General features: G+C 36.5%; 1 protein-coding gene across 3 annotated transcripts in view; it reads left to right on the top strand.

The window, feature by feature from the left end:
- The window catches only part of TBC1D5 (TBC1 domain family member 5), a 504,213-nt gene that overhangs the window by 261,983 nt on the left and 215,824 nt on the right, over nucleotides 1–26,406 (top strand). For all 3 annotated transcript variants that reach the window (XM_036267496.1, XM_036267498.1, XM_036267497.1), the window contains 4 exons: nucleotides 11,098–11,206; nucleotides 12,688–12,777; nucleotides 12,875–12,949; nucleotides 14,073–14,140. In XM_036267496.1, the coding sequence (XP_036123389.1) occupies nucleotides 11,098–11,206; nucleotides 12,688–12,777; nucleotides 12,875–12,949; nucleotides 14,073–14,140 (342 nt within the window). The remainder of the gene's footprint in view (nucleotides 1–11,097; nucleotides 11,207–12,687; nucleotides 12,778–12,874; nucleotides 12,950–14,072; nucleotides 14,141–26,406) is intronic.

The following is a 26,406-nucleotide window of genomic DNA, read 5'->3' as shown; positions in this document are numbered from 1 at the left end:
AAGAACAAGGGGAACACCAGATGGGGTAGTTAGAACTGGGGGCTGGGGGTTGGGGGCAGGGGGATATGTTTACTAGACATTCTAGAGGGACAGGAGTATTCTGGGGTGAACAATATAAACAAAGGCAATCTTCATTTTCTACTCTAGCAAGTGTTTCTGTACTATTAGAATGGGTAGATTTGATTGGACTTACATTTTTCAGTGACAGAATTATGCCCTTACCTATAAAGATAGCTAAAGTGACCCATACAACATAGGTATTTACATATATCTGTTCCACTGTGATGACATTGTTACTTTGAATGAACTGCTGTTTTTACAGTATTAAACTTTTAGGTTTTAGTATATCATAGATGTTTATTATATTTGAATCAAAGATCAAAAACTTGCACTGATGTTGATAATGTACCTTTAAATCTCACAAAATTATATGAAATACTTGATAATGATACAATTGAGAACGAATAATATATGCTTAGAAATATGGGGGAAATCTATAAAGCAGCTATGGGATGGAATAAGAAATAGCCTGCTAATGAGGAGTATTTGAAATTTAAAAGACATCCTGGTATCATATGAACATATGGACATGGTTTTCATTCCATGATTATAGATGCAATGTTCTGAGATAGATATAGAAGTAGTTCAGTCTGGTTGACATATTCTCAAGGAGTTTCAAAGATTGTATTTCAAGCTACTTGCTCAGATTAGGAAAGTAATTCCAATGACATGCTCAAATCTTTCAACCCTTTGAAGCAAAACAGGATAGTTGAACAGCGTCTCTTAACTCTCATTACAGGTTTTTAATGTGCTTCTAGATCTTCAGGTTCTCTTGAGCAGGAGAGCTCAACTGTCATTGAACCAGGTCCAGACATCTCATTATTTGGATTTTGTTTAATGTATAGTAATAAATTTATAATCTCCAAAGTAACTACTGTTGTTTTCTTGCCACTCCCCACCTTACCACTGGGCCCCACCGAGTGCCTGCTTCTCTCTTTTGTATTCTGACCATGTAGGTTGAACAGGGACTGTGTTTCCACAGAAGAGATTTGGGAGTGGGCAGAGGGAGTTGGAGTGGGATAAATAAATAAAGCCAGAGTGGTCTGGTCTTTTTAACACTGCTCTCATCCCTGTTCCTCCCACTGCCACCTGGGTTGTTGATGGGCCCCAGAGAAGGAACCTCTGCCTCACATCTCAAGATGCCATTCCTAAATGAGGATTTTCTTATGGTGCCGATTTTAAGTTTTATAGTAGCATTCCATGTTTCCATAAAGCTGTTACTTTATGGAAACATCTCTTTGGTTCATAAAGATGTCTGTGGTCATATAATTAAATTTTTTTGTGGCATGCATTTGGAATCTGAATTACTGAGTATATGGATAGCAGAATAGCAAATAACAAAAGGCCTTTCTTATGAAGTCAAGACTAGATTTGGGTCTTTTTGAAGTAGGTGAACTTTCAAATAATATAAAGTTTCAGCAGTGGAGAATATTTCTGCCTAACACAGGAATTTTTATGACACACAATTTAATTTGGGCGAAGAGGTCATGAGAAAATGTTTCATCTTCTCCTATGATGTGGAACAACTGTTTTAGAAAATCAGTGGTAAAAGTATTACTCCTAGTGTTGTTCCAGCCTTCATGGGAAACAGAATGCAGACTCAAAGACAGGCTCCACACCCCTAATTTCCTCATGTCAGTTTGTCCCCACCTTCTCTCTGCCACCCCCAAACCAGTGTTAAGAAAAGGGTTTCCCCTCTTTTTTTGTGGATGTACAATAACACAATCGCTATCTAGAGGTCAAATTTCTAATAGCCCCAACCAACTTGAATACAATCAGAAACTTAGAAACAGATGGACAGTATTAACATGGACAAAAAGTTTGTTAAAGTATGTTTAGTCACAGGAGGGCTCTCTCAGCCCTTACTCTCTTCTACTTAGTCTTATTTCTCATTTTTTCTAATTAAAAAGATTATGATAGTTTGATATTGAAGTGAAGCTAGAATGTATAACAGTTTAAAGTCTAGTTTGTTGTCTTTATTTTTAAAAAGACAAATTAAATTGAGCAAATGATAGACCAGTAGAGATTTAGAATTTCTAAAAGCTAATTATATAATCATTATAGGAATTGGGAGCTGATAGCCTGACAAGTATGGTCACGAGAGAAATGGCACTAGAAACAGAATGGAAAACTCCAAAAGCAGAGCAGTGTGGAGTTATTTCATGTAGGGGCAAATAGCTATGCAATTTCCAAATGTGTACTACATCTGGACAAAAATCCCTTTAAATCTTATAGATGTTTTGATACTCTCAGCATTTTTGAGTTGAGAGAAAAAAATGGTGCATATTGGCTTTTTATCATGCTGGGTAAATGAGGCATGGGTTTTTTGTTGTGGTTTTTGTTGTTTGTTTTTAATTGAATTTTTAAAAAATTGTTGATAGTATTACAGTTGTTCCCCATTTCTCCCCTTCCCCCGCTCCACCCAGCCCCCACTCTTCCCCAGGCTTTCACCACACTATGGTCTATGAGACATGGAGGTTTTTAAATTAGTGAGGTGGTGTTGTTTTTTTAATTATAAACGAGAGAGATTTTCTAGTAGGCCTTGGGTAGGGATATTTCCTTAACTTTTTAGACGCCCATTGTGAAATTATTTTCCCAGGCACAGTAATCCAAACAGATTGTAAACTACATACTGACCTTAAACTAAAGTTTATTTTATTTAACCCATTTATCTTCCATTAAAATGACCATTTCCTGGATCTTTGCACCAGTCTGTTGTTGAGTATGTTTATATTGGGCTTGTGACCCAGTATTGATTATTTTTGATAACTTATGGATGTATCACCGTCATTCTCTGTGTATGTGAACGGGAGAAGAAGGAGGTGGGACTAAGCAAGGCCCAGAGAGTGGTAGTAGAGACAGAAACACAGGGCGAGGCAATGAGATAGAGACAAAAAGATTAAAATAACCTGTTACATCTATATCTGATCTTACTAGTAGCACTATTAATTTATAATTATGCATTGTGTTACATCTCCGATGGAATTACCTTGATTTTTAACCACTTATATTATTTAACTTTTAGCATATGTCTTATTTCCCCAGTATCACTATATGTGTGTCATGTGTATATTTATTGTTACACCCCTTGAACATATATAGTTATTTTAGAGAGTGAATGCATATATGAATGGTTCATCATCCTTAAAATACTTTGAGCTTTGCTGTCCAGTATGAGAACTACTAGCCACATGAGACTATTTAAATTTATGTTTATAGTAATTAAAATGAAATAAACTATGTAGTTCTTCAGTTGCATCACTCACATTGGAAAGTCAGATATAGGACATTTCTTTCTTTTTAGAAAATTCTACTGAATAGTGCTAGAGGTTATCAAATGAATAGTGGCGTCAATTAAAACGTAATCCATTTTGATCTTTTTAAGATAAAGTATTTGAAGTGTATATTTATTTCTATAGATTCAATACCGTATGAGTCAACCCAGTCTTGGAAAACATGCTTTAAGAGACAGAGTTAACTTTTAATTAGGATATCCAATTTTGCTAAATGAAAACCTATTTCTGAATTACTGGAAAATAGTTTGTTCTCAATTCTGTATTTCCCTTACAGAATTGCTTACATTATAGATGTGTGACAAATTCTTTATCATACAGAAATTTAACTTTCAAGCTTATACTAGTTACCACAAATCTCAAGTGTGCTGGGCTAGGAATGGGAATAAGGTAGGGAAGGTATGCAGGGAGGTATCTAGAGAAGAGGCATTTTCCTTATTAATTATATAAGAAACTTCAGTAAACCATGAAATGTAAGAGACACTCATTTCAGTCAACTTCATAGACATTGTCTAGTACAGGATTCTTTTCTCGCCTCATTTCTAAATGCTGATTCTTCGATTATGTACCTTTATTGTGTACTTAATTTTTTATAACCTTATGATATAGCTTTGCTTGATTATTATTATTTTTTTTAAGTATGTTTGTTGAGCCCTGGCCAGTTTGGTTCAGCGGTTAGAGCGTTGGCCTGCGGTCCAGAGAGACCCGGGTTCAGTTCCCGCTAGGGGCACGTACCTCGGTTGCAGTTAGTCTTCAGCCCTGGTTGGGTTGTGCAGGTGACAGCCACTCGATGTGTCCCTTTCACATCAATATTTCTCTCTCTCTCTCTCTCTCGTTCTCTTTCTCTCTCTCCCTCCCACTCTATCTGAACAAAAAATGGAAAAATGTCCTCAAGTGAGGATAAAAAAAAGGTATGTTTGTTGAGTTTACCTACTTTAATATAACACTGAATTTAGAAACTTTTAAAAAAGACATTTTGAAGAAAATAATATGTTTTTTTTAAAAAAGTATTCTATCTGACAGTCCAAAACTGTTGCCTAGTCAGTTCTTTATGTCCTTGTGGATATTGAGGTGGAGGCTCAAGATTTCTCAATTCAAAGTTAAGTCCAGACCTGAGTCAAATCATCACGTAAGTTACTTTTTTTTTTTTTATCTTCACCCCGGGGGAGAGAGAGAGAGATATTGCATTTATCTTCAGATAGAGTGGGAGGGAGAGAGGGAGAAAGAGAGAGAGAAACATCAATGTGAGAGAGACACATCGACTGGTTGTCACCCGCACAACCGCAACCAGGGCCGGGGATAAACTGCAACCGAGGTACGTGCCCTTAGCGGGAACTGAACCCAGGACTCCCTGGTCCGTGGGCCGACGCTCTAACCGCTGAGCCAAACCGGCCAGGGCTCACATAAGTTACTTTTAACAAACTGAACTATTACCTTTGTTTCAATGGAGCCTCGTCATATGAGAACATGTTTTGCCTGGACATAGGAAGAAATCCATTTTAAGCTTGTGAGAAATTGTGCATTCTGTTTTTATATTTATTTATATATGTATAAGTGATGCCCTGATGTTTCATTATGGAGGAAAATAAAGCTTGAAATAAAAGTAAGTTTTCAAAAATTCCTGATACAGGAAGCAAAAAAGCCAGTACAGTTTCTAATTGCCTTTTAGAATCTCTGAGTTCCCTCATTACCTGTGATTTAAGCTAAAAATGAGGTAATTATAGATAACATCAGTGTTTATCTGGTTGATCCCGGCACCTGCAGTCCTAGTGCTGTAGCTTACCCATATCTGGTGCCATACTTTGCAGTCTGATGCTGGCACACCTAATTTACACTTCTCATATTTCCGTTGATTTTTACTTTAGATGTTCCTTGTTGTATTTGAATAGTATTTTTAAAATCATACCTTTAAAATGGTATAAAGTTACATACTCTTTTACACGGACTATTGTAATTATGATAGTTATTCATTCATAGAAATCTTCCACTGTGTTTCTAGACAGATTAGAAATAGATTCACAATTTGTTTCCTTTTCCTCTGCATTTGATAAAGCAAATAGGTTCATAATTAATAGGGCAATTTTTCAAATATTGGCATGCATTTAAGGATTATAAAGATTGTATAAATCTTAAGCATCAGGTTCACTTTTCTTACTTTGTGCTTCCTCACTTTCATATAGTCTTCCCATCTAACTCTGAGCTTACTCTGCTTCAAGACCACCTTCATCCTGCCTTGGCCTTTGGTTTTACTGTTATTCTAGTCAAATCTCAAAAATGAGATGATCATTGTTAACTGGCCAACCTTGTACACTACATGGTCATATCTGAGAACTCCCCCAGCACACTTACCCTAAGACACTTCCCCAGCAGCCAGAAACATGTGTCCGGCCCTTCCTTGTTCTCCACGGATGATCCTTTTCTGCCCTCAGCAGCTTTCATTGTCAGTAAAAATCAAAGTAGCTTCTCTAAACCTAGTACTGAAGCTTCTAAGAACTAGACCATATGTAGTCTCTGAGCTCTTTTCAATTATTTTAGTCTTTTGAGTTTCTTAAGTTAGCCCCATAGAAACATTTGCCCCATAGAGACATTCTCCCCTGTCCAAATAATGCCTGGAAATGGAGTAGAAGCCGTCACATAAAATATACAGTGTAAAATGTTTTCTCTAGTGTATCATCATTTGGGACAACAATTCAGAAATTTTCTCATCCAGAATTGTCACATAATTAAGTCACTTATGCATTATTCAGGTTACAAAAGTATTTAAACAATTATATTTAGAAGGTTTTAACTAGTTTCGTACTAATTTTATGTTCATAACTTGGGAAAATATTGCCTTAAAATACGTAATTATAAATAGTATTTCCTTATGATCATCAACTGTTTGTATTCACTGCACATTCTAGTTGATTTCCATGTTTAAAACAAAACAAAACAAAAAACAAACTATTGCAGGAGACTTAACTACCTAAATAGGTCTTAGAGGGAAGGCATCAACTGCTGCCACAGAAGTTGATTTTATTTACTTAGAAATGGTTGCAACGCTCAAGGCCAACATTTTAAATTAGTAACAATATTCTCTGAGGAGCACAGAGGTAGGCTCAGAATCTTTCTTAACACAGTGCTTCCAAGACAGCCACTACTAATTGGCATGAGAAATGAAACCAGCTTATCTCTGCCTCTCTGATGGTTATGTTTTCAGGGACCCAGTGCCTGAAAGGTAGAGTAATTGCCACTAGATGGCACTAGTGCTATGTCAAGAGAGTCCTCAAGGCCCAGGTCTCTAATCTGTTCCATTTGAGACATTTACACATATAAATGTCCCTAGAAGTCCTTAACCACTCAGCAGTTGTTGACTTACCTTCCCAGTCCAACTGTTGAAAACTTTTCTCTGTTCCCTTGGACTCGATGTTCAAAAACTAAAAATCTGAGGAAGAAAGCACAAGGGTACACTTCTATCTTGTGTTGTTGCGGGGAGGGGGGGGAGGCACTTTTATCTTCCGTGTCTAGACTATTGTTTCCCTGTAGTGTTGTCTTCCATGTTGTTCCAGGAAGATGCTTAAGCTAATTTTCATTTTTTCTCTTGACAATATATTTAATTTTTCTGAGCCTTAGTTTCTTCATTTATAAAGAAGATTGAAAATAAACACTCTAGGCCCTCGCACCAAAGGTTCAATTCCCAATCAAGGGCACATACCTGGGTTGCATGTTCAATCCCCGCCCTGGTCAGGGTGCATGCAGGAGACCACTGATCAGTATGTCTCTCTCACATTGATGTTTCTCTCTCTCTCTTTCTCTCTCTTTCTTTCCTTCTCCCTCTCTCCCTCTCTTTATCCCCCTTCCTCCCTCCCTCCCTTCCTCCTTTCCATTCTCTATCAAAATCAGTGGGAAAAATATCCTTGGCTGAGCATTAACAACAACAACAACAACAACAACAAAATAGACACCCTCGGAGAGTTGTTTTAGAGGTTAAAAGTGATATATTTAGCCATCGCTGTGTGGCTCTGTTAGTTGGAGCATTATCCTGTACACCAAAAGGTTGCAGATTTGATTCCCCATCAGGGCACATATCTAGGTTTTGGGTTCCATCACCAGCCAGGTGGAAGGCAACTGATCGATGTTTCTCTCTCCCTTCCTCACTCTCTAAAAATTGACAAAAACATATCCTTAGGTGAGGATTATTAAAAAGTAATATATGTAAAATCTTATATATTATGATATAGATGGGTTTTAAGCATTTTAATAACCTTATTGCAAGACTTTTATTATTACAAGTACACTATATACATATATTAAATATAAGACAAAGTTTAGCAACTACCTTTCCTTTATTTTTTGTTACTCAAACTGAAAAATTCCACCACTGGCTCCTCAGTACTCCTTCTTCTTTTCCCATGTGTTTGCCCAAGTTCAGTAGTCCAGCTCCCCTCAAAGGGCTAAAGTTGTCAACATTTTGCCCTCAAGGGTCTGTTGAACTTCTGACAGCTCAGTTCTTGGATATAGCATTTCAGCACCCATAGTACTATTTATTATTTTCTGTACTGAGTTTTAATTTTTAGGTATAAAACTATTTCTCCTTCCTCTGAACTGAGTACTTTGTCTTAATCATATCATTATTGGTTTGCATATACATCTACTCTCTTAACTTTATGCTTTTTAAAAAATATATCTGAGTATTAAGCACATGGTAAGCAAACATTTATTATGTATACTGTGTATCACAGTTTATTAACAAAACACTTTTCCAGAGAAGAAAAGACAATTAATAGGTTATCTTGTGGCTTTATGTTGCTCTGTTGTTAGAGCTCTTCATCAGTTTGAGATGTTATACCTTAATTGGAACTACAAGTACCCATGAATAAATTTAAATAATTGTCAATTTCAGAGAATGTGTTTCCATTTCGCATTCTCCTTTTCTTTTTATCAACCCTGTAATCAAGGCACAGGATCTTATTTAAGCTAACAAATGATTATCCTTCATTACATAAGTAGTATGTAACTTGACCTTAAAAGGCTGCTTGCTTCATGAGATGGCAGTGAATCCAGCCCCCAGCTGTGTCTACTTTCACAATATCTTAGTACCTTTGAAAAGAAGCTGATTTTGCAGGAGCCTGGGAGTCATTGCCTCACACTTCCGTCTCTGATCTGGAATGTGTCGGTGTTTTCAGGCCACGGAACTGCATCGTCTCCCATGAGTTCTGTTCCTCTTGGGTTTAAAATTGAAACCCAACATTTGAAAAGTGTTCTTTTTGTTTACAGACCACACGCTATATAAATATACAGTTTCTGAGATGTACTCTTGTACTTCTTGCTGAACTCATTTTTGAGTATTACTAAAAATTAGATAAAAACAAAACTTGAACAATAAGAGATGAATAACATGTGATATTGTTGGAAAATGGATAAAGTATTTAAAATCTAGGTAATACAAATGGACTAAAGTGATTTTTTTTTTTAATCCTCACCTGAGGACATTTTTTGATATTTTGTTCAGATAGAGTAGGAGGGAGAGAGAGAGAGAGAGAGAAACATCGACGTGAAAGGAACACATCGAGTGGTCGCCACCCACATGACCCAACCAGGGCCAGGGACAAACTGCAACCGAGGTACGTGCCCTTAGTGGGAACCGAACCCCGGTCTCTCCAGACCGCAGGCCAATACTTTAACTGCTGAGCCAACCCGGCCAGGGCCTAAAGTGATTTTTAAAAACATAAGATTTTAGTGAATATTTTTGGCATTCCTAAGAACTACTTATGCATGAAAACAATGGAAAGATCATCAAGAGAACTTATTGTTAGGTTTATATTATGCACAAATCAAAAAGCTTCAGGTTGTAGATAGAAGGATCAAGATGATTAGGTTAAAAATGCACATATGGCAGGCAAAGGTGTGATGTCATTAATGTATGAAAAACTCCTCTCTTGGACTGTACTAGGGCACACTATAATAAGAGCAGTATTATAATATTGTTAACAATAATACTAATTTTTGAATGTTATGATATACTGGGCACCCTTCAGAGGGCCTCTCATATATTTTAATCCTCATAGTAATTATTATTAGCGTTCCATTTTACAGAGGATGAAACAGGCACAGGGAGGTTAAGTAACTTGCTCATATAGCTGGTAAGTAGCTAGTAAACTGGGTACTGTTTCTGAGTGCATGGCTGTTTTTCTGATCCCGGGAGTGTGGTTCTGATGTCTGTTTTCTTAACCACTATCTTATACCGCTTAACATAGGCAAAGGGTAAGAAAGGAAGTTCTAAAAAGAGAATAAATAAAATGACCCAAAAGTATGAAAATTTTTTATTTCATTAATGATACAAAAGCAAATTAAAATAAAAATGAAATACTATGTCTCTTACGAATAGAGCGATGAGAATAGGAAGTTTGCATGGCATGGTGGTAGGAATGTGTTTCTGGAGTGTGTGGCCCACTCAGCATCCTTACCCACAAGGCCCTGCTGGCAGAAGGCTTCCTGGGACAGGGGAACAGTGCTACAGGGCTGAGGCTGGAAGTTCTCTTGCTCCAGGCAGTAGGAATGTGCCATTGTCTTGGTAACTCTTCCGGAGAACTGTGAAGAGGATGCAGCTCACTCCACAGTCTGGTTTTGAACTTCATTCTACAGTTGGTTACATTCCTGGGTCTAAGGTAGCATGGTGTGCAAAGCTGGCCTTTCCCAAAAGGAGCAGGGTCTGGTCGATGACCACTGCGTGTATATGTGGAAGGATGAGTGAGAGTTTTAGAGGCTTTCTTTTGAGAAAGTCTGTGAAGAGATTGCCAGGCTTTTAGCTTTGATTAAAATTTTTCAAATTACACATTTCCTGTGGCATTATTATATCTGAGAGAAATTTCATAAAGCTGTACTCAGTTGCATCAACTGTTGACAAATGATTCTTGATGTTTAGTTTGGTACAGGATGCCGGGAATATAAGTCTACTTCCTTTATTCAAACTCAGTAAATGGTTTGGGACAATTAATTTCCAATTGTTTCCCAGTAGAGCAGGTTTACTTGTATATTAATGAGGCACAGGTGTTAGGCCCCTGGTGTCTGTGTGCCTGGGAGGCATATTTCAGTGGTTTATCTACTCAGCCATAGGTACTGCAAGGCACTCAAGCTTGCCTTGAGCAGTTTCTACAGTGAGGCTTTTTAATTTTTTGATTTTTTTTTTCAAATATGCCTGCACCTGTTAAAATTTTAAAACTGATTGTGTAGAAAGAAGCTGCAGAGATTTCAATAGTAAATAGCACTGAAAGTTAAAGAAAGCAGTCTTCTGTTATATTTACCTGCCCAGCCTGACATTAAAGAGAAATGGGTTCATTTCAATAGACATTCCATGTGCGAAGCCAATATAATCCACAATACGCTTTTTTGTTGTGTGTTTTTGGAGCACGTATATTTTTGTCAATGGCTAAAGCAGTCATAAGCTTATATTAATATTCATTTTTTTTGTCTTGTTTATTCACTGAACTGTACTACCAACGTTTTAGAGGAAATGGAATAGCCTCCATAGACATTATGAATTTCAGTAGCTGGCATAATTATAGTGATCTACATATTCATTAAATCTACAGAAGAACTCTGTCCAAAAAGACAGCCATGCGTTCAGAAACAGTGCACAACTAAATATATACGTCTTAAAAGTTGCATTTCTTAGGCTTATTTAAAATTAATTTCCTGTAGCACTCCTCTCCAAGCAGAAGAATTTTAACAAAAGGATCTCCATGCTTTGGTTTCTTGCATATAGGAAAGAATGGGAAGAACTCTTTGTAAACAACAATTACTTGGCAACAATAAGGCAGAAGGGGATTAATGGGCAGCTGAGAAGCAGCAGGTTCCGCAGCATTTGCTGGAAGGTAAGAAGAAAATATTTATTTACAGTTTGTGGTTGCAGTATATCAACACATTACCTGATGCCCTGGAAGATTACTCAAGCAGGGGATCACTGAATTTTCCAAGAGACTTCACTCTACTTTTTTTGGCCATCCATGTATAATCTTTCATAGGACATTTACTAATAAGGTTGAACCACCTTAGTTCTGAATTACTGGTGATGGTAAAGGAGTCATTTGAAATAACTGTCTTTTCATCTCATTTGATGGTGCAGAATTCAAAGCAACACCTTAACTGCCCATAAGCTTTGCAGAAATCCTGGAAGCTGGGCAGGAGCAGAGGGGCATTAACTTTCAGGTTCCTATTATCTCTAGTAGTGCCTTCATTTAGTCATCCTTCCTTTTTTCTTCATAAATAGCAGATAGAAAAGATTTTTTATATGTTTCTTTTTCCCTAAACAAAGTGTAGGGCAGCAAGAAATGGAAGGGAATTAGGTCAATCTCTTTCCAAGAGAAAGGGTCATTGGTTACCAAAACTAGTAATAATAACCCGCAGTTGTCTTTTTAGTTGCTCGGACATATTTTTTCTTCTCAAAATGAATTAATTTAGGTTTAGTCTCATTTTTAAAATGACTTCTATTGAAAGTTTTTTAGGGTAGATCTGCATGAATTGAGCACCCGGAGTCTGCAAGTAAAGTCAGTAAGGAAACATGATGTATTAGACAGTTTTAGATTAAATAATTTAGGTTCAGTAATTAAAATACATTTTTCTTCTGTTAGACACAGGCAGTAAAGGCAGGGGACCTGCTGTACAAATATTTGTGCCTCCCCCTCCCCCATTCTTTGTTGTTTAACTTTTAGTATCCTTCATTTGCTGAAAATAAACTCAAATCCAGATTTATTTTAATGTTGTATTAAACTAAATTAAATCAAATTTGTCTTTTTAAGAATGCTTGTTATTTTCATAAGCTGATTGCCAGTTGTAAATTAAATTTTCTGCTGTAATGTAAAAGCAATGACTTCACTTCTCAGGCTGTGTCCTCAGATTGCTCTTGTCTGTCCTTTACCTGCTTCGTTTAAGACAAATCTTAAACTTGGAAATTGCTAATTGGACCTTATGCCTGCTAATGTCCTCTCTTACCCCCAAACAGTACTTCTCCATTTCACTGGCATAGCCATTCAGGACTGTAAACTTGGAATTATGCTTGAACCTCAATGAATTTTTTTGTACATTTTAATATAAACCTGAAAAGAAGGTCGATTCCATCTTGTGGTGTAGCTTTTGACATCTCATGGGAGGGGGGTAGGCCTTTGTTCACATTTTGAATTGTCCAAATATGTATTTCCTAAATATCTCCAAATATAACTTACTGAGAATGAGAATGATGATAGGAATATGAAATACCAGAGATATGATATCTCAGTTTTCCGGTGATTTGGTTTGGCATAGTTTCACATTTTACTTCTTATGATTTTTACAAAAGTTTTTTTTCTTCTCTTGACAGCTATTTCTTTGTGTTCTTCCTCAAGATAAAAGTCAGTGGATAAGTAAAATTAAAGAATTGAGAGCATGGTATAGCAACATCAAAGAAATAGTAAGTTGTCTTTTACTAAATATAGCTGTTTTCAAATGTATTGGCTCAAAGTCCAGTGGCCTCTGATTTTTGTGTATTTTCTTTCTTTCTTGACCAGCACATTACAAATCCAAGGAAGGTCGTTGGTCAGCAGGACTTGATGATCAACAATCCCCTTTCACAGGACGAAGGGGTAAAGTTTGTCTTTATTCATATCGCTTCTTCTTTTGCCCCTAAGAATATGTTTATCAGATTGGTTATCAATCACTGCAGAAGCAGCATTATTTCATACCAACTTTTTTTTTTTTTTTTTTAACTCCCACGTACTATACCATCTAAGACCTCATGGAAGTTACTTCATGCTATGTACATACTGTGTTTTAGGAAGTGTATGATCTATTTCTGTGAATGGCACTACAAAGGAGAAGCCCCAAGTGGGTCTGTAACAACGATGAGCAAAATAGAAGAATATCAAGATTAGGATGGAGCTGTGTTATGAAGGGTTGCAGTAGGGAGTGGGGAGGAAAGCCCCCTTTTATGATAAAATAGAAAAGGGTTCACTTGTGGGACTAACTCACCAGAAGAGAGGAAACTATTTGTAGTGAGTCCATGAAGAAGTTTGCAAAGACCAGGGGAAAAAATTAGACGTACCTCCACTCATATTCCCATGAAGCCTAGGAATAATTGCTACTTTACGGGTGTGCTATAACTTCTTTAATTACTGTTCTAATTCCTAGATCCCTGCTAACAGAAATTTTTGTCCTGTTAGTATGTAATATTTAACATTTCTTTTACCTGACCCATAATATCATCATAATATAGTCTATGGTATAGCAGCATAAAATATTGTTAAGAAAACTTTTAAACTTTACTTAAATTCACATTTTAAAAAGTACATAAAAATATATTCAATTAGAAGACCAAGCTTTGTAAAAACATTACATTTCTTTCTTAGTGTATTGGGAATTCAGGTCAGGTTTATGTTGGGACCAGTTGGGCTATGGCCCTGCTCTAATCCAAGCAGACCTTTTTGTTGTTGTAGGGGTAGTAGCGGGTGCATAGCAGTAAAAGTATCATTCACTTTATGTAGACAACTGAAAAAAATTAAATATATACAGTAAAAATTGAATAAGGATGTGTTTCTGAGAGTAAATTAGATTTTAATAAAAATTGCTCTAGTTTCAGGTTTCCTATCTGCAATGTGAAATGATGACTCAAAGAAGTTTAAATTTAATCATTTAAATGATTAAATTGAGATAATAAAAGTCAAGCAGAGGTGTGAGATTATTTTCAATGTGTTGTTCTCCTTATTTCAGAGTCTTTGGAACAAATTCTTCCAAGATAAAGAACTTCGATCGATGATTGAACAAGATGTCACAAGAACGTATGTAGAACTATTTATAAGTTACTTTCAATAATTCAAATTAGTGTTACCTCTTTGTGTTTTAGCAAAATGCAAAATCTATTGAGGAGCCTTGTGTTAATAACAAAATTATTTTGGCAAAGTTTTGATGATAACCATTATTTTCTATTCTTAAAATATAGATTTCTGTGTTCCCTTTTTCAAAATAAATTACTATATGTATAATGTTGATACTCTTAAAATAATGTTAATCATTTTTTCAATTTCCAACAATTATTTGAAGTCATGCACTTCTGATTAAGGTTATATTATGTATTCATAATAATGGTACTGCTAGTAAGATTTATCTCTAACTTTACACCTTTGAATTCCTTTCTAACCAAATTACTTTTTAAATGACAGCTATTATTTTTACCATCTTTATTTCTCTTCCTCTTGAAGCCATTGAGGTTTGCAAACAATTTCTTCTCTCAGTCTTCTCAGTATTTACCATGTGAAAATGTAATTTCTTATTTAGCACATAGTCAATAGTTATAACTTTTTTTTAAATCCTTACCTGAAGATATTTTTTCATTCATATTCAGACAGAGTCGGAGAAAGTGGGGGGGGGGGGCATTGATATGAGAGAGACACATCGACTGGTTGCCTCCTGCGTGACCCTGACCAGGGCCAGGGACCAAACCACAACCGAGGTACATGCCCTTGACCAGAACCAAACCTGCGACTCTTCAGTTCAAGGGCTGATGCTCTAACCACTGAGCAAAACCGGCCAGGGCAATATCCATAACTTTTATACATTGATCTCATCTTTCTCGGTCAAGTAGTCAGAAGGACATGGAATTTGTGTAGGAAGATCCTAGGGTAAGTTCCAGCAACATATGCTATATAATCTTGGGCAAATTACTTTCAGAATGTTTTTCTCCTCAGTGTCCTTTTCCATAAATGGGGATAATAGTAATCACCTCACAGTATTGTTACAGATGAATGAGTATATGTTGTAATAGCAGTAAATGAGATACATGTATACTTTACACTGTAGACAATCACATACATGTTAATAATTTGATTTAATCACTGGGATCTAGGTTGAGCAAGGTATACACAGAGTCATGAGTGTCTCTGCTGCGTCCTTCCAAGTCCTACGGCTTTGCCTGCCTATCTAGTCATAGTCAAACTCCTGCTAGATCTTATTACAGTGTCAAGGCCTCAGGCTCTCTGATACTCCTTTTTTTCCAGATTCAAACAGAATAATCAGATGACATGGACTACTTTTAAGGTTATTCTACATATGTATTTAACAAATGAAATTTGTTTAAAAAGTATAATTCAGAGGAATCATGAGGTCAGAGTACAACAAAATCTTGGAAAGTTGGCGATAGTAGTGGGTTGGGAGTGGGAGGTATAGGATTTGGATGAGCTAGAGTTCTCCAGTTGCTAGAAGTAACCACACGCTTAGAGGCCACAGTCAGACTGATTAAAAGAAATAGCAAACAGAAAAGGGGAAGATAAAACTCGGATAGCCAAACCAAGCAGGAAATGGTAGTGGGGGCCTTTTCATCATTTTGGTTACTTAGCTCAAACATTTTTGGGTTGCTGTGTTTGAAAGTGTTATTTCTTGAAATCTTTGTTTTTGTAACTATCTGGTTTCATATTTTTTGTGCATGTTCCTTATAAAATGTGTGTGTGTGTGTGTGTGTGTGTGTGTGTGTGTGTGTAGAAATATATATATATCACATATATGGATACTTTTTTTTTATATATATAATTTTTCTCCACTGCTACATTTTAAGTAAGTTGGCAAACCCGAGATTCAGGAAAGGCAGCTAGGAAGCCTATAGTTCATAGCATAGGTGGGGAAGGTTGCATACCTTCCTTCCTAGAAGGTTTTCCTATAGTTTTTGCCTCATTTAGAGTGAATTTCCTTGTCATCTCTGTATACATCTTGTGTATACAACTTCGTAGGGTAAGACTGTCAGTCTTATTTTAAAGCCACCAAATTGCCTAATCATAAAAGCTGAATAGCATGATTAATTTTACTACTTTAGATAATACATTCTCTTTAGAAGGTACTGCATGATCTCAAATCCAGCTCATAATGCAATAAGAGAAAAAAGGAAGTATAGCTCAGTGAATGTTATATGGTGTTACTCATTCACTGGCATCTGTGATAAGAATTTTGTTTCTTTCAATGTCTCTTTGTTGAATGCTATGCTGTTCCAGGTTGATTCTTCCCATTATAGGGACAGAGTAGTGCATAAGACAGACAAGGCCCTGCTATCACAGGATGTACATTTTAGTGTAGGGGTGGAGCGTGTAAGACAATAAGCTTGTATAGATAAAGAGGGTACTTGTAGAGGGTTGTAATTGCTGTGAAGAAATGAAGAAGGGTGATGGGGTAGCTAGAGGGGATGGCTGCTTTAGGAACAGTGATCAGGAGAGGTACCTCTAAGATGACATTTGAGGTGAAATGTGAAAAATTTTCAAAAGCCAGTCATGTGAAGATCTAGGGGAAGACCATTCCCTCTGTTAAAATGAGCTCAGTGTTTAGAGGAACAACGGGAAGACAGGTACAGCTGGAAGCAAGTGATTTAAGTTGGGAAATTGAGAGGAAGTCAAATGCCAGACAAGTGGTTCCATAGACCATGGTAACGAGCTTGGATTATATTCCAGCTGCAATGGGGAGCCTTGATTAGAGGATATTGAACAGGGGGGTGATATGTGAAAAGATCATTCTGGCTGCTATGATATGGGGCGAAGGTAGAGGTAGGAATTAATTTATTGCAGTATTCTAAGTTGAGGAATAGTGACTAAGACTAAAGAGACAGTATTAATGATGGTTAAGAGTAGATGGGTTGAGGATATACATTTTACATTTTTAAATATAAATTATGGAGTCATTATATGTTGTTTTCTCACATCAGTTTGGTTCCATTTTTACTGCTCTGTTTCAGGTTTTTTTTTGTGTGTTTTGTTTTTTTTTGTTTTTTTTTTACCTCCTACCTTCAGTCTTTTGAATTGTTCTCTTGGATCTATTACCTATGTCTTCCAGTACTATCCATGTGTTACAACCCTATTTCTTCAAAGCACATTTCTAGTCATGATACTTGCTTCATCTTAAAGTTTCTATGACTCTTTGTGGTCTGCAGAAGAATGGACTAAAACACACAGTTCCCTTTAGCGTTTCTATTTATCATTCTGTTATTGATTTCTAGTTAAGTCTATTATGGTCTGAGAACAGATTTCTATTCTGTCAAATACGTTAAGGTGTGTTTTATGGTTCAGAATGTGGTCTATCTTGTGAATGGGTTACATGAGCTCGAGAAGAATGTGTATTCTGATGTTGTTTGATGAAGTAGTGTATAGATGTCAGTTTTATCCAGTTGATTGATGATGTTTTTGAGTTCAACTATGTCATTAATGATTTTCTGTCTGCCAGATCTGTACAATTCTGATTGTAGGGTGTTGAAATTGCCAACCATGATAGTGGATTCTCTTATTTCTCTTTGTAATTTTAGTAAGTTTTTTTCCTTACATGGTTCAATGCTCTTTTGTTAGGCTTATACATAATAAGGATGATTATGTCTTCTTGGATAATTGACCCCTTTATTATTATGTAATGCCTTTTTTATCTTTTAATTAGTGTTACCATGGTATGTTTTTCTCCATCCATTTACCTTTTTGTTGTTGTTGTTGTTAATCTTCACCCTAGGATATTTTTCCATTGATTTTTAGAGAGAGTAGGAGGGAGTGAGAGGGGGAGAGAGAGAGGGAAAGAGAGAAACATCAATGTGAGCAGGGCACATCGATTGGTTGCCTCCCACACACTCCCTGACTGGGGGCCATGGATCCAACCTGCAACCCAAGTAAATACCCTAGACAGGAAATCAAACATGTGACCTTTCAGTGCATTGCCAAGGCTCTAACCACTGAGCAACACTGACCAGGACTCTATCCATTTACTTTTAATCTACACATGTCTTTATATTTAAAGTGAGTTTCTTGCCACAGCAATCTTAAAAAAGAAGAACAAAGCAGAAGGGTTCACAATACTGGATATCAGATTATACTACAAAGCTATTGTAATCAGAACAGCCTGGTACTGGCATAGGAACAGGCATATACATCAGTGGAACAGAACAGAGAACCCAGAAATTGACCCAAGACATTATGCTCAATTAATATTTGATAAAGGAGACAAGAGCATACAATGGAGTAAAGACAGCCTCTTTAATAAATGGTGTTGGGAAAATTGGACACCTACATGCAAAAAAAAAAAAAAAAAATGAAACTAGACCACCAACTTACACCATACACAAAAATAAACTCAAAAGGGATAAAAGATTTAAATGTGACTCATGAATCCATAAAAATCCTAGAAGAAAATGTGGGCCACAAAATTTCAGACATTGCATGCAGCAGAATTTTCACTGATACAATGCCTAAGGCAAGAGGAAAAGGAAAAAAGTGAATAAATGGGACTACATCAAACTACAAAGCTTCTGCAAGCAAAAGAAACAATCATCAAAATGGAAAGGGAACCCACTATATGGGAGAGCATAATTGCCAACGATACATCAGATAAGGGGTTAATTTCCAAAATATATATAGTACTCATACAACTCAACAAAAGGAAGACAAAGAATCCAATTTAAAAATGGGCCTAAATAGACACCTCTCCAGATAGGACATACAGTTGGCCAAGAGACATATGAAAAAATGCTCGAGGTCACTGATCATCAGAGAGATGGCAAATTAAAACGACTGTGAGGTATCACCTCACACCTGCCAGAATGGCTGCAATCAACAGATCATTAAACAAAAAGTGCTGGTGAGGGGGTGGAGAAAAGGGGACTCTAGTACACTGCTGGTGGGAATGCAGACTGGTGCAGCCACTATGGAAAACAATATGGAGTTTTCTCAAAAAGTTAAAAATTGAACTGCCATTTGACCCAGTGATCCCACTTCTAGGAATATATCCTAAGAATATATCCTAAGAAGCCTGAAACACCAATCAGAAATAATATATATATATACCCCTATGTTCATAGCAGCACTATTTACAAGTGCTAAGATCTGGAAACAGCTCAAGTGTCCACCAATAGATAAGTGGATAAAAAAGCAGTGGTACATATATACAATGGAATACTATGCAGCTGTAAGAAAGAAAGGTCTTTTATCCTTTGAGATGACTTGGAAGGACCTGGAGAGTATTATGCTAAGCGAAATAAACCAATGAGAGAAAGAGAAATATCACATGATCTCACTTATTTGTGGAATATAATGAACAAAATAAGCGGATGAACAAAATAGACCCAAAGACATAGAAGTGTAGGGTTCAGACTGACAAACCTCAGAGGAGGTGGGTGGTGGGGGAGGGGTGTGCAAGGGGAGGAGGGAAGAGATAAACCAAAGAACTTATATGTATATATGCATAACCAGTGGACATAGACAACAATGCTGGGTTGGGGGCAAGAGGAGGGTGTCAATGGGAGAAAAAGCAGAAATATCTGTAACTAAAATAAGTAAAGTGGGTTTCTTGTAAGCAACATATAGTTGGGTCTTGTTTTTTTTATGATGCACGCTTACAATCTTTGTCTTTTAATTGTTGCATTTAGACCATTGATGTTCCAATGATTGTATATAACAGGATTATTGTCTATTTGTATTGTTTTCTATTTGTTACTCTTGTTCTTTGTTCCAGTTTTTGTCTTACACTCCTTTTCTGCCTTTCATTGTTTTAATTGAGCAGTATATATGTATATATATTTTTAACATATTGGTTATATTTCTTTTTTTAGTGGTTGCCCTAGAATTTGCAATATACATTTCAGCTAATCCAAATCCACTTTCAAATAACACTATACCACTTCACAGATACTGTGAGTACCTTATAATAACAAAATAATCCTAATTGCTCTCTTTCATCTTTTGCATCATTTCTGTCAATTTTTTATTTATGTATAAGCATTCATAAGCATATATATGAATATGTAAACACACATATCTATGTATGTATACATACACACGTAAGCGCATTGCTGTTATTATTTTGATCAAACTGTTAAGCTATATTAATTAAAAATAAGAAAAATAAAAGTTTTTATTTTACCTTCACTAACATAATTATTATGCTCTTCCTTGATGTAGATCTGAATTTCTGACCTGTATTATTTTCCTTTTCACCTAAGGACTTTTTAAATAATTTCTCGTGAGGCAGGTCTACTGTTAACAAATTTTCCTATTTTCGTTTTTTGAGAATATTTTTATTCTTCACTTTTGAAAGATAATTTTGCAAGGTGTGAAATTCTGGGTGTGTTTTGTTTTTTTTCTCTAAACATTTTAAATATCTCATTCCACTTTCTTCTTGCTTGCATGCTTTCTGAGAAGTTGGATGTAATTCTTTGTTCCTATATAGAAAGGGTTTTGTTGTTGTTTTCTTATTCTTCTTTAAGGACTTTTTTTTTAAATATGTTTTTATTGACTTTTTAGAGAGAGAGGAAGGGAGAGAGAGAAACATTGATTGAGCTGCTTCCTACACAACCCCTATCAGGGATCAAGCCCGCAACCCAGGCTTGTGCCCTGACTGAGAATCAAACCAGGACCTCTCAGTCCACGGGAAGACACTCAGTCCACTGAGCCACACCCGCTGGGCTAAGGGCTTTCTCTTTCTCTTTGATTTTTAAAAAAAAAATTTTGTAGTTTGAAAATGACGTGCCTGGGTGTAAATTTTTTTGGGGGGGCATTTATTCTGCTTGGTGGTGTTTGAGCTTCCTGAATCTGTGGTTTGGTATCTGACATTAATTTGGAGAATTTCACAGTCATATTGGTTTCAAATACTTTTTCTGTTTTTTTCTATCTTCTTTTGATATTTCCATTATGTGTATGTTAACACCTTTTATGGTTGTCCTACAGCCCTTGGATTTTCTGTTCTATGTTTTTTTCAGTCATTATTCTCTTTGCTTTTTAATTTTCAAGGACTCCCTCCATCAATAGATTCTTTCCTCACCCAAGTTGCATCTACTAATAAGCGCATCAAAGGCAATCTTTATTTCTGTTACAGTGTTTTTAATCTCTAGCATTTCTTTTTTGCTTCTTTCTTAGGATTTCCATTTCTCTGCTTACATTATCCATCTGTTCTTACATGCTCTTACTGTATTCACTAGAGCCCTTAGCATATTAACCATAATATTTAAAAATTTCTGAACTGCCCTGACCGGTTTGGCTCAGCAGTTAGAGCGTAGGCCTGTGGTCCAGAGGACTCTGGTTCGGTTCCTGCTAAGCGTATGTACCTTGGTTGCAGTTTGTTCCCCGCCCTGGTTGGGTCATGTGGGTGGCAGCCACTTGATGTGTCCCTTTCACGTGGATGTTTCTCTTTTGCTCACTCTTCCTCTCTCTCTCTCCTGCTCTGTCTGAACAAAAAATGGAAAAATGTCCTCTGGTGAGGGTAAAAAAAAATAAGATAATAATAAGAATAAATAAATTTCTGAACTCATAACTCTGACATGTCTGCCTTGTCTTGTTCTAATGCTTGCTCTGTCTTTTCAAATTGTGCTTTTGCCTTTTGGTATGTCTTGTAATTTTTCCTGGTAGCCAGATATAAGGTAAAAGGAAATGCTGTCAACTTTTAGTAATATGGTGATAAAATGAGGGGAGAGTTGAAGCGTTCTTTAGTTCTATGATTATTAGATTTCAGTCTTTTAGTGAGCCTGTTCCTCTGGACTATGACCTTCACAAGTGCGTCTTCTTCACAACAACACCCCACCCCCTCACTTAGATGCACAGGATGGCTGGACTGGGCTGGAGTTGGATGTTTCTCTTCCCTTGGGTCAGTTAGGCTCTGACAATACCCAACAGGTTAGGCTCTGGTTAACTGGTTTTCCCTGAGGGCAGACCTTGTTAATAGATGCTGAGTTCACATGATAGCAGTTGAGGAGTTTTTTCTCTGCTATTACTGTGGGAACCTGGTCAAGCTCCCAGAAGTAAATCTCACAATATTGGGTCCACCTGGAGTTTTTAACTCTCAGAGTTGTTTACACTGAGCTCAGTAATTCATCAGTTACAGCTCAGGTTTTCCTGCCCTGACTCTGGTTCCTGCTTTTGAGTCTTCAATAAGTTGTGACTCCTTGTATTTGCCCATCTGTGTCTCCAGTCTTGAGTATAGCAAGTACTCAAGACTGAGTCTTCCCCATTCTTATGGATCCAAAAAGAGTTACTGATTTTCACTCTGCTCAGCTTTTTATTTGTTAGGATGGAGTTGCAGTCTCCAGACTCACTTACGTACTTATGTGGAGAACCAGAAACCTGAAGTCCCTAAGAGTTCCCTTTTAGACCAGAGCTACTTGGCCTTGGGAATGCTTCTAATACCCTCCCCCACCCTTGGATTCCTGACACTTCATTCTTCGGAGCCTGAGTTCATCACCAATCTGTTAATGGATCATTTTCCATTCTTTACAATTGGAAATAACTTGTGCCTATTCTATGTTCTAGTAGAATTTTCTTAATAACTTTTTGATGATTTACTTAATTTCATTTGGTCTCATATTTATTTAGACCTGCCAAGGTATTAAATCTGCCAATATATTCAATACATTTATATTAATCTCCTCTGGGAGCCAGGCACTGGAGATGCCAAGATAAATATGGCACAGACCCTTAAGAAGCTAAAAATCTAATAGAGAAAGCAGCCAAAAAAAAAAAAGTCAAAGATAACTGGTGCTGTAATAGAAACAGTATGTACGAGAGCTCCAGTGTTAACCTGGCTCTCATCTCTGAAACCGAACAGTAAGCCCCTGGAGGGCATGGACTTAATGTTGTTTTTATCTCACTGTACAGAGTCAAGCTGATGTTTAAGAGAGATATAAGTACACATTAAAAAAAATACTATCATCAGCCTTCTAGCCTGAGTTTAAACAAGATAATTTCATGTCATAAGCTGCATTGTTGCCATTATTATTGAATTTATTTGATCTGAATGTCACTATATTAAATATTATCTCTTCTTTCAACTAATTTTAATATTCTTTTATTCTACTAACCTTTTTTATCCCAAAGGGTTTTGTATTCATTTCAATTAATTGTTCTTTATCTGAACCTAATGAGATTGTTACTGTTCTCATTTTTATTACTGAAAAAACTGATAATCAGAAGGTAAATCCAGGAGTTCCAATTTACAGCATGTCTAATTCAGAACTTGAATCATCCATTCCAGACCAATTTTGCCATGCTTCAAAGGCTGTAACATTAAATGAAATTCAGTATTATTTAAAATGATGGGAAGTATTGAGTTCAGAGTAAAATATCATTTCTATATTAGATTCCAAAGAAGTCTGTTATTTGGTCTATCAAGGTCTATTCTAAAAGTATATTTATTGTGTCTATAACATCATTTGCAAATTAGCACATTTATAAGCTATTGCCAAATAGTATCATCTTTTCTTCAGGAATGTTCTCCCTTTCCATTCAATTAAATGATTAAAATTCTTTAACTTAGTTTTATCATTATATCTTTGTATTTAAAAGTTGATCTGATTGCCTATTGGATGTTCTACTCCTCATCTTTAATTTTTGGTCTTTTGTTTCTGATTATTATAGGGTTTTGCAATTAGCAGTTCAGGCAGCTCACTCATCAGTTAATTACATTGTTTTAATCTCCATGATATGGTTGGATCTGTAAAGATCCAGCTTTCTCAAATTAATGCTTCCTTTTGTTTATAGTTTACATAAAGCTTCCGACATAATCTATTTAGGTAAACTTTGTCTCCTCAGTAATTTTTAGCTCTTCCTTTGATATTTTGTGGCTTCATTAATAATTGCTGAAATTCTCTTTAAAACTATAGATGTGTGTGTATGTGTCCAGTTTGATACCCACCAGGCTTAACATGGCTATTTAAATTTAAATTAATTAAGATAAAAATTTTTAAATAAAATCTTCATTCGTTGTAGCTGTATTTTCAATGTTCGTGGCTACTGTACGGGACAGCATAGATATAGAACATTTCTATTGAGAAAGTTCTGTTGGACAGCACTGTGGAGAATTCATTGTTATGTTTTTGTATAGTAATGATATGAATGTCTGCATTTTAATTTTTATTGATAGTGAACTTTTAGATGTCGCCTGTGCTAAATATTTACTCTTATTTCCTTTCTCTGCCCTTAAGAAACCTTCATGAATTTTTATAGTATACAAGTCTTATTTGAGTTTTTGGTCAACTTTAGTTACTATGTTACGTTGTAGTGGGCAGCTTAAAATTAGACTACTTTAAATTTTTTTCTATATTAGTGACATACAAAAGTGATTTCATAAAGTGAACTTGATTTATTTTTCTTATTTAAAGTCCATTTTCTGAACAATTTCTGTGTTGGGAGAAATGCCGTTAGTACTCTGTAATGTGACTTGATTGTCACACTTTATAAATGTAAGATGTCCTAAATGTTGGTATCTTTTATACAGTTTCCTCCAAGCCCATTTTTTAACTTAAATAAAAAAGAAATTCCTCCAGGAAGGAAGATTTTACAAGCAATTTCAGAGCAGAATTGATTTGGGTGTGTGTTAATGCAGACAATCTGCCCAGTGTTAAAATGTTAGAGAGAAAAAAACACACAAGCTGCCATATTCGTGTGATCACACCAAAATAGCAGCTTGTATTTATATTTTCAGTCTCCTCGAGGTGGACTGCAGGCACACATGAATGAGTGGATGTACTTGGTGTTGTGTTGTGGTTTTATTTAATGCAGGCAAAGTACATGCTTGTGCATGCACGACCAGCCCTCACATATGCACTTGTTCACAGCCGAGAAAGTGAAAACTACAACACAAGCCGCTCTCTGAGAGCTGTCGGCAACCTGTGTGTGTGTTTCTTAAATATTAAAGAGGGGGGAAAAACAGATTTTCAGGAATATAAGAAACCATTCTTCTGTCAAATGGCCTGTAGTCCTTCCTCATTTGACAACATTTAAGTTAACAACTAAATATTTGATTATTATGGTTGCATGTATTTACTTAGAAATATGTATTTTCCTGTACTGCTCCTGTTTTTAGTGTGTATTTTTTCCCATTTCTGTTCCATTTAAGCATGCAAATTCTTACCACACATTTATTCCAGCTTATGGAATACTTTAGATTTTTGAAGCATTTTTTTAGTCTTAAAGTGAAAATATGGGTGTGTTTGCTGCAGACTATCCAGTTGTAGTGCTTGAGTTAGCACGCCGGTGCGGCTGTCTTCAGAACTGGGGAGCAGTGGTACATGCCGCAGTAGCACAGTCTGCCACCCGAGCTGCTACCAACAGTGTTCTGGCTGCTGAGATCTCCTAGTTTAGATTAAGCCATATTTTTAGCACTGTTTATAGTTGTGGGTTCAGTACTGATGATGAGAATGTTAAAAAGTAAAGTGTGGCCCTAGCCGGTTTGGCTCAGTGGTTAGAGTGTCAGCCCACGGACCAGAGAGACCTGGGTTCAGTTCCCGCTCGGGGTGCGTACCGCAGTTGCAGTTTATCCCTGGCCCTGGTTGGGGTTGTATGGGTGGCGACCACTCGATGTGTCTCTCTTGCATGGATGTTTCTCTAGCTCTCTCTTCCTCCCTCTCTTCCTCCCGCTCTATCTGGGGATGAATGCAAAAGTGTCCTAGGGTGAGGATTTAAAAAAAAAAAAAAAAAAAAAGTAGTGTGGTAGGTGGTAAAGTAAAACCCCATCCTGAAATATTCCTGGTAGGCATAACCAGTCCAGAGGTGTAGCAGTCTTTTCACAACTTATGTACAGATTTGAAATTGAAACTACTTTATTATTTCAAGGGTAAATGAGTTTTGCACTTTAAAAAAACATGTGTGTGTGTATTTCCCTAGTTTTTCACCTTTATGGTATGAATAGACAATGGTTTGTTTTGGGGAGAGAGGGCTTGCTGTGTAACTCAGGGCACTGGAGAACTAGAAAGAATGTTCAATGGAAGCCTCTATTTATATGGTGACAGACACAACCTCCTGAAACTTCAGCTCCGCCTGCCCGTGCTCCTTATACATTGTTTGATATTTCCTGTTATCCTAACTCTTCTGCTTCATCTTCTCACCTGTATGGTGATTTCAAACTCCTACCTTCCATTTAGACTTTTGGAGATTTTTCTGTGATCCTCTTCGGCTGGATCCTATCACTTGTCATCACAGTAGATTCCTACTTTCTTTTCTTTGCCTTTTTAAAGTCAGTGTTCACCACCAGTTTGTGGCTTATGAAAGCTATGTGTTCTCTTGTCTTTATTAACTACAGAAACAAAGAGAGCAAAACTCTGGTCTGGCCTTTC

This window comes from Molossus molossus, unplaced genomic scaffold (genome assembly GCF_014108415.1).
Source record: "Molossus molossus isolate mMolMol1 unplaced genomic scaffold, mMolMol1.p scaffold_m16_p_18, whole genome shotgun sequence".
Lineage (NCBI taxonomy): Eukaryota > Metazoa > Chordata > Mammalia > Chiroptera > Molossidae > Molossus > Molossus molossus.
The sequence above is the reverse complement of the archived record's forward strand: the minus strand, read 5'-3'. Positions and strand labels throughout refer to the sequence as shown.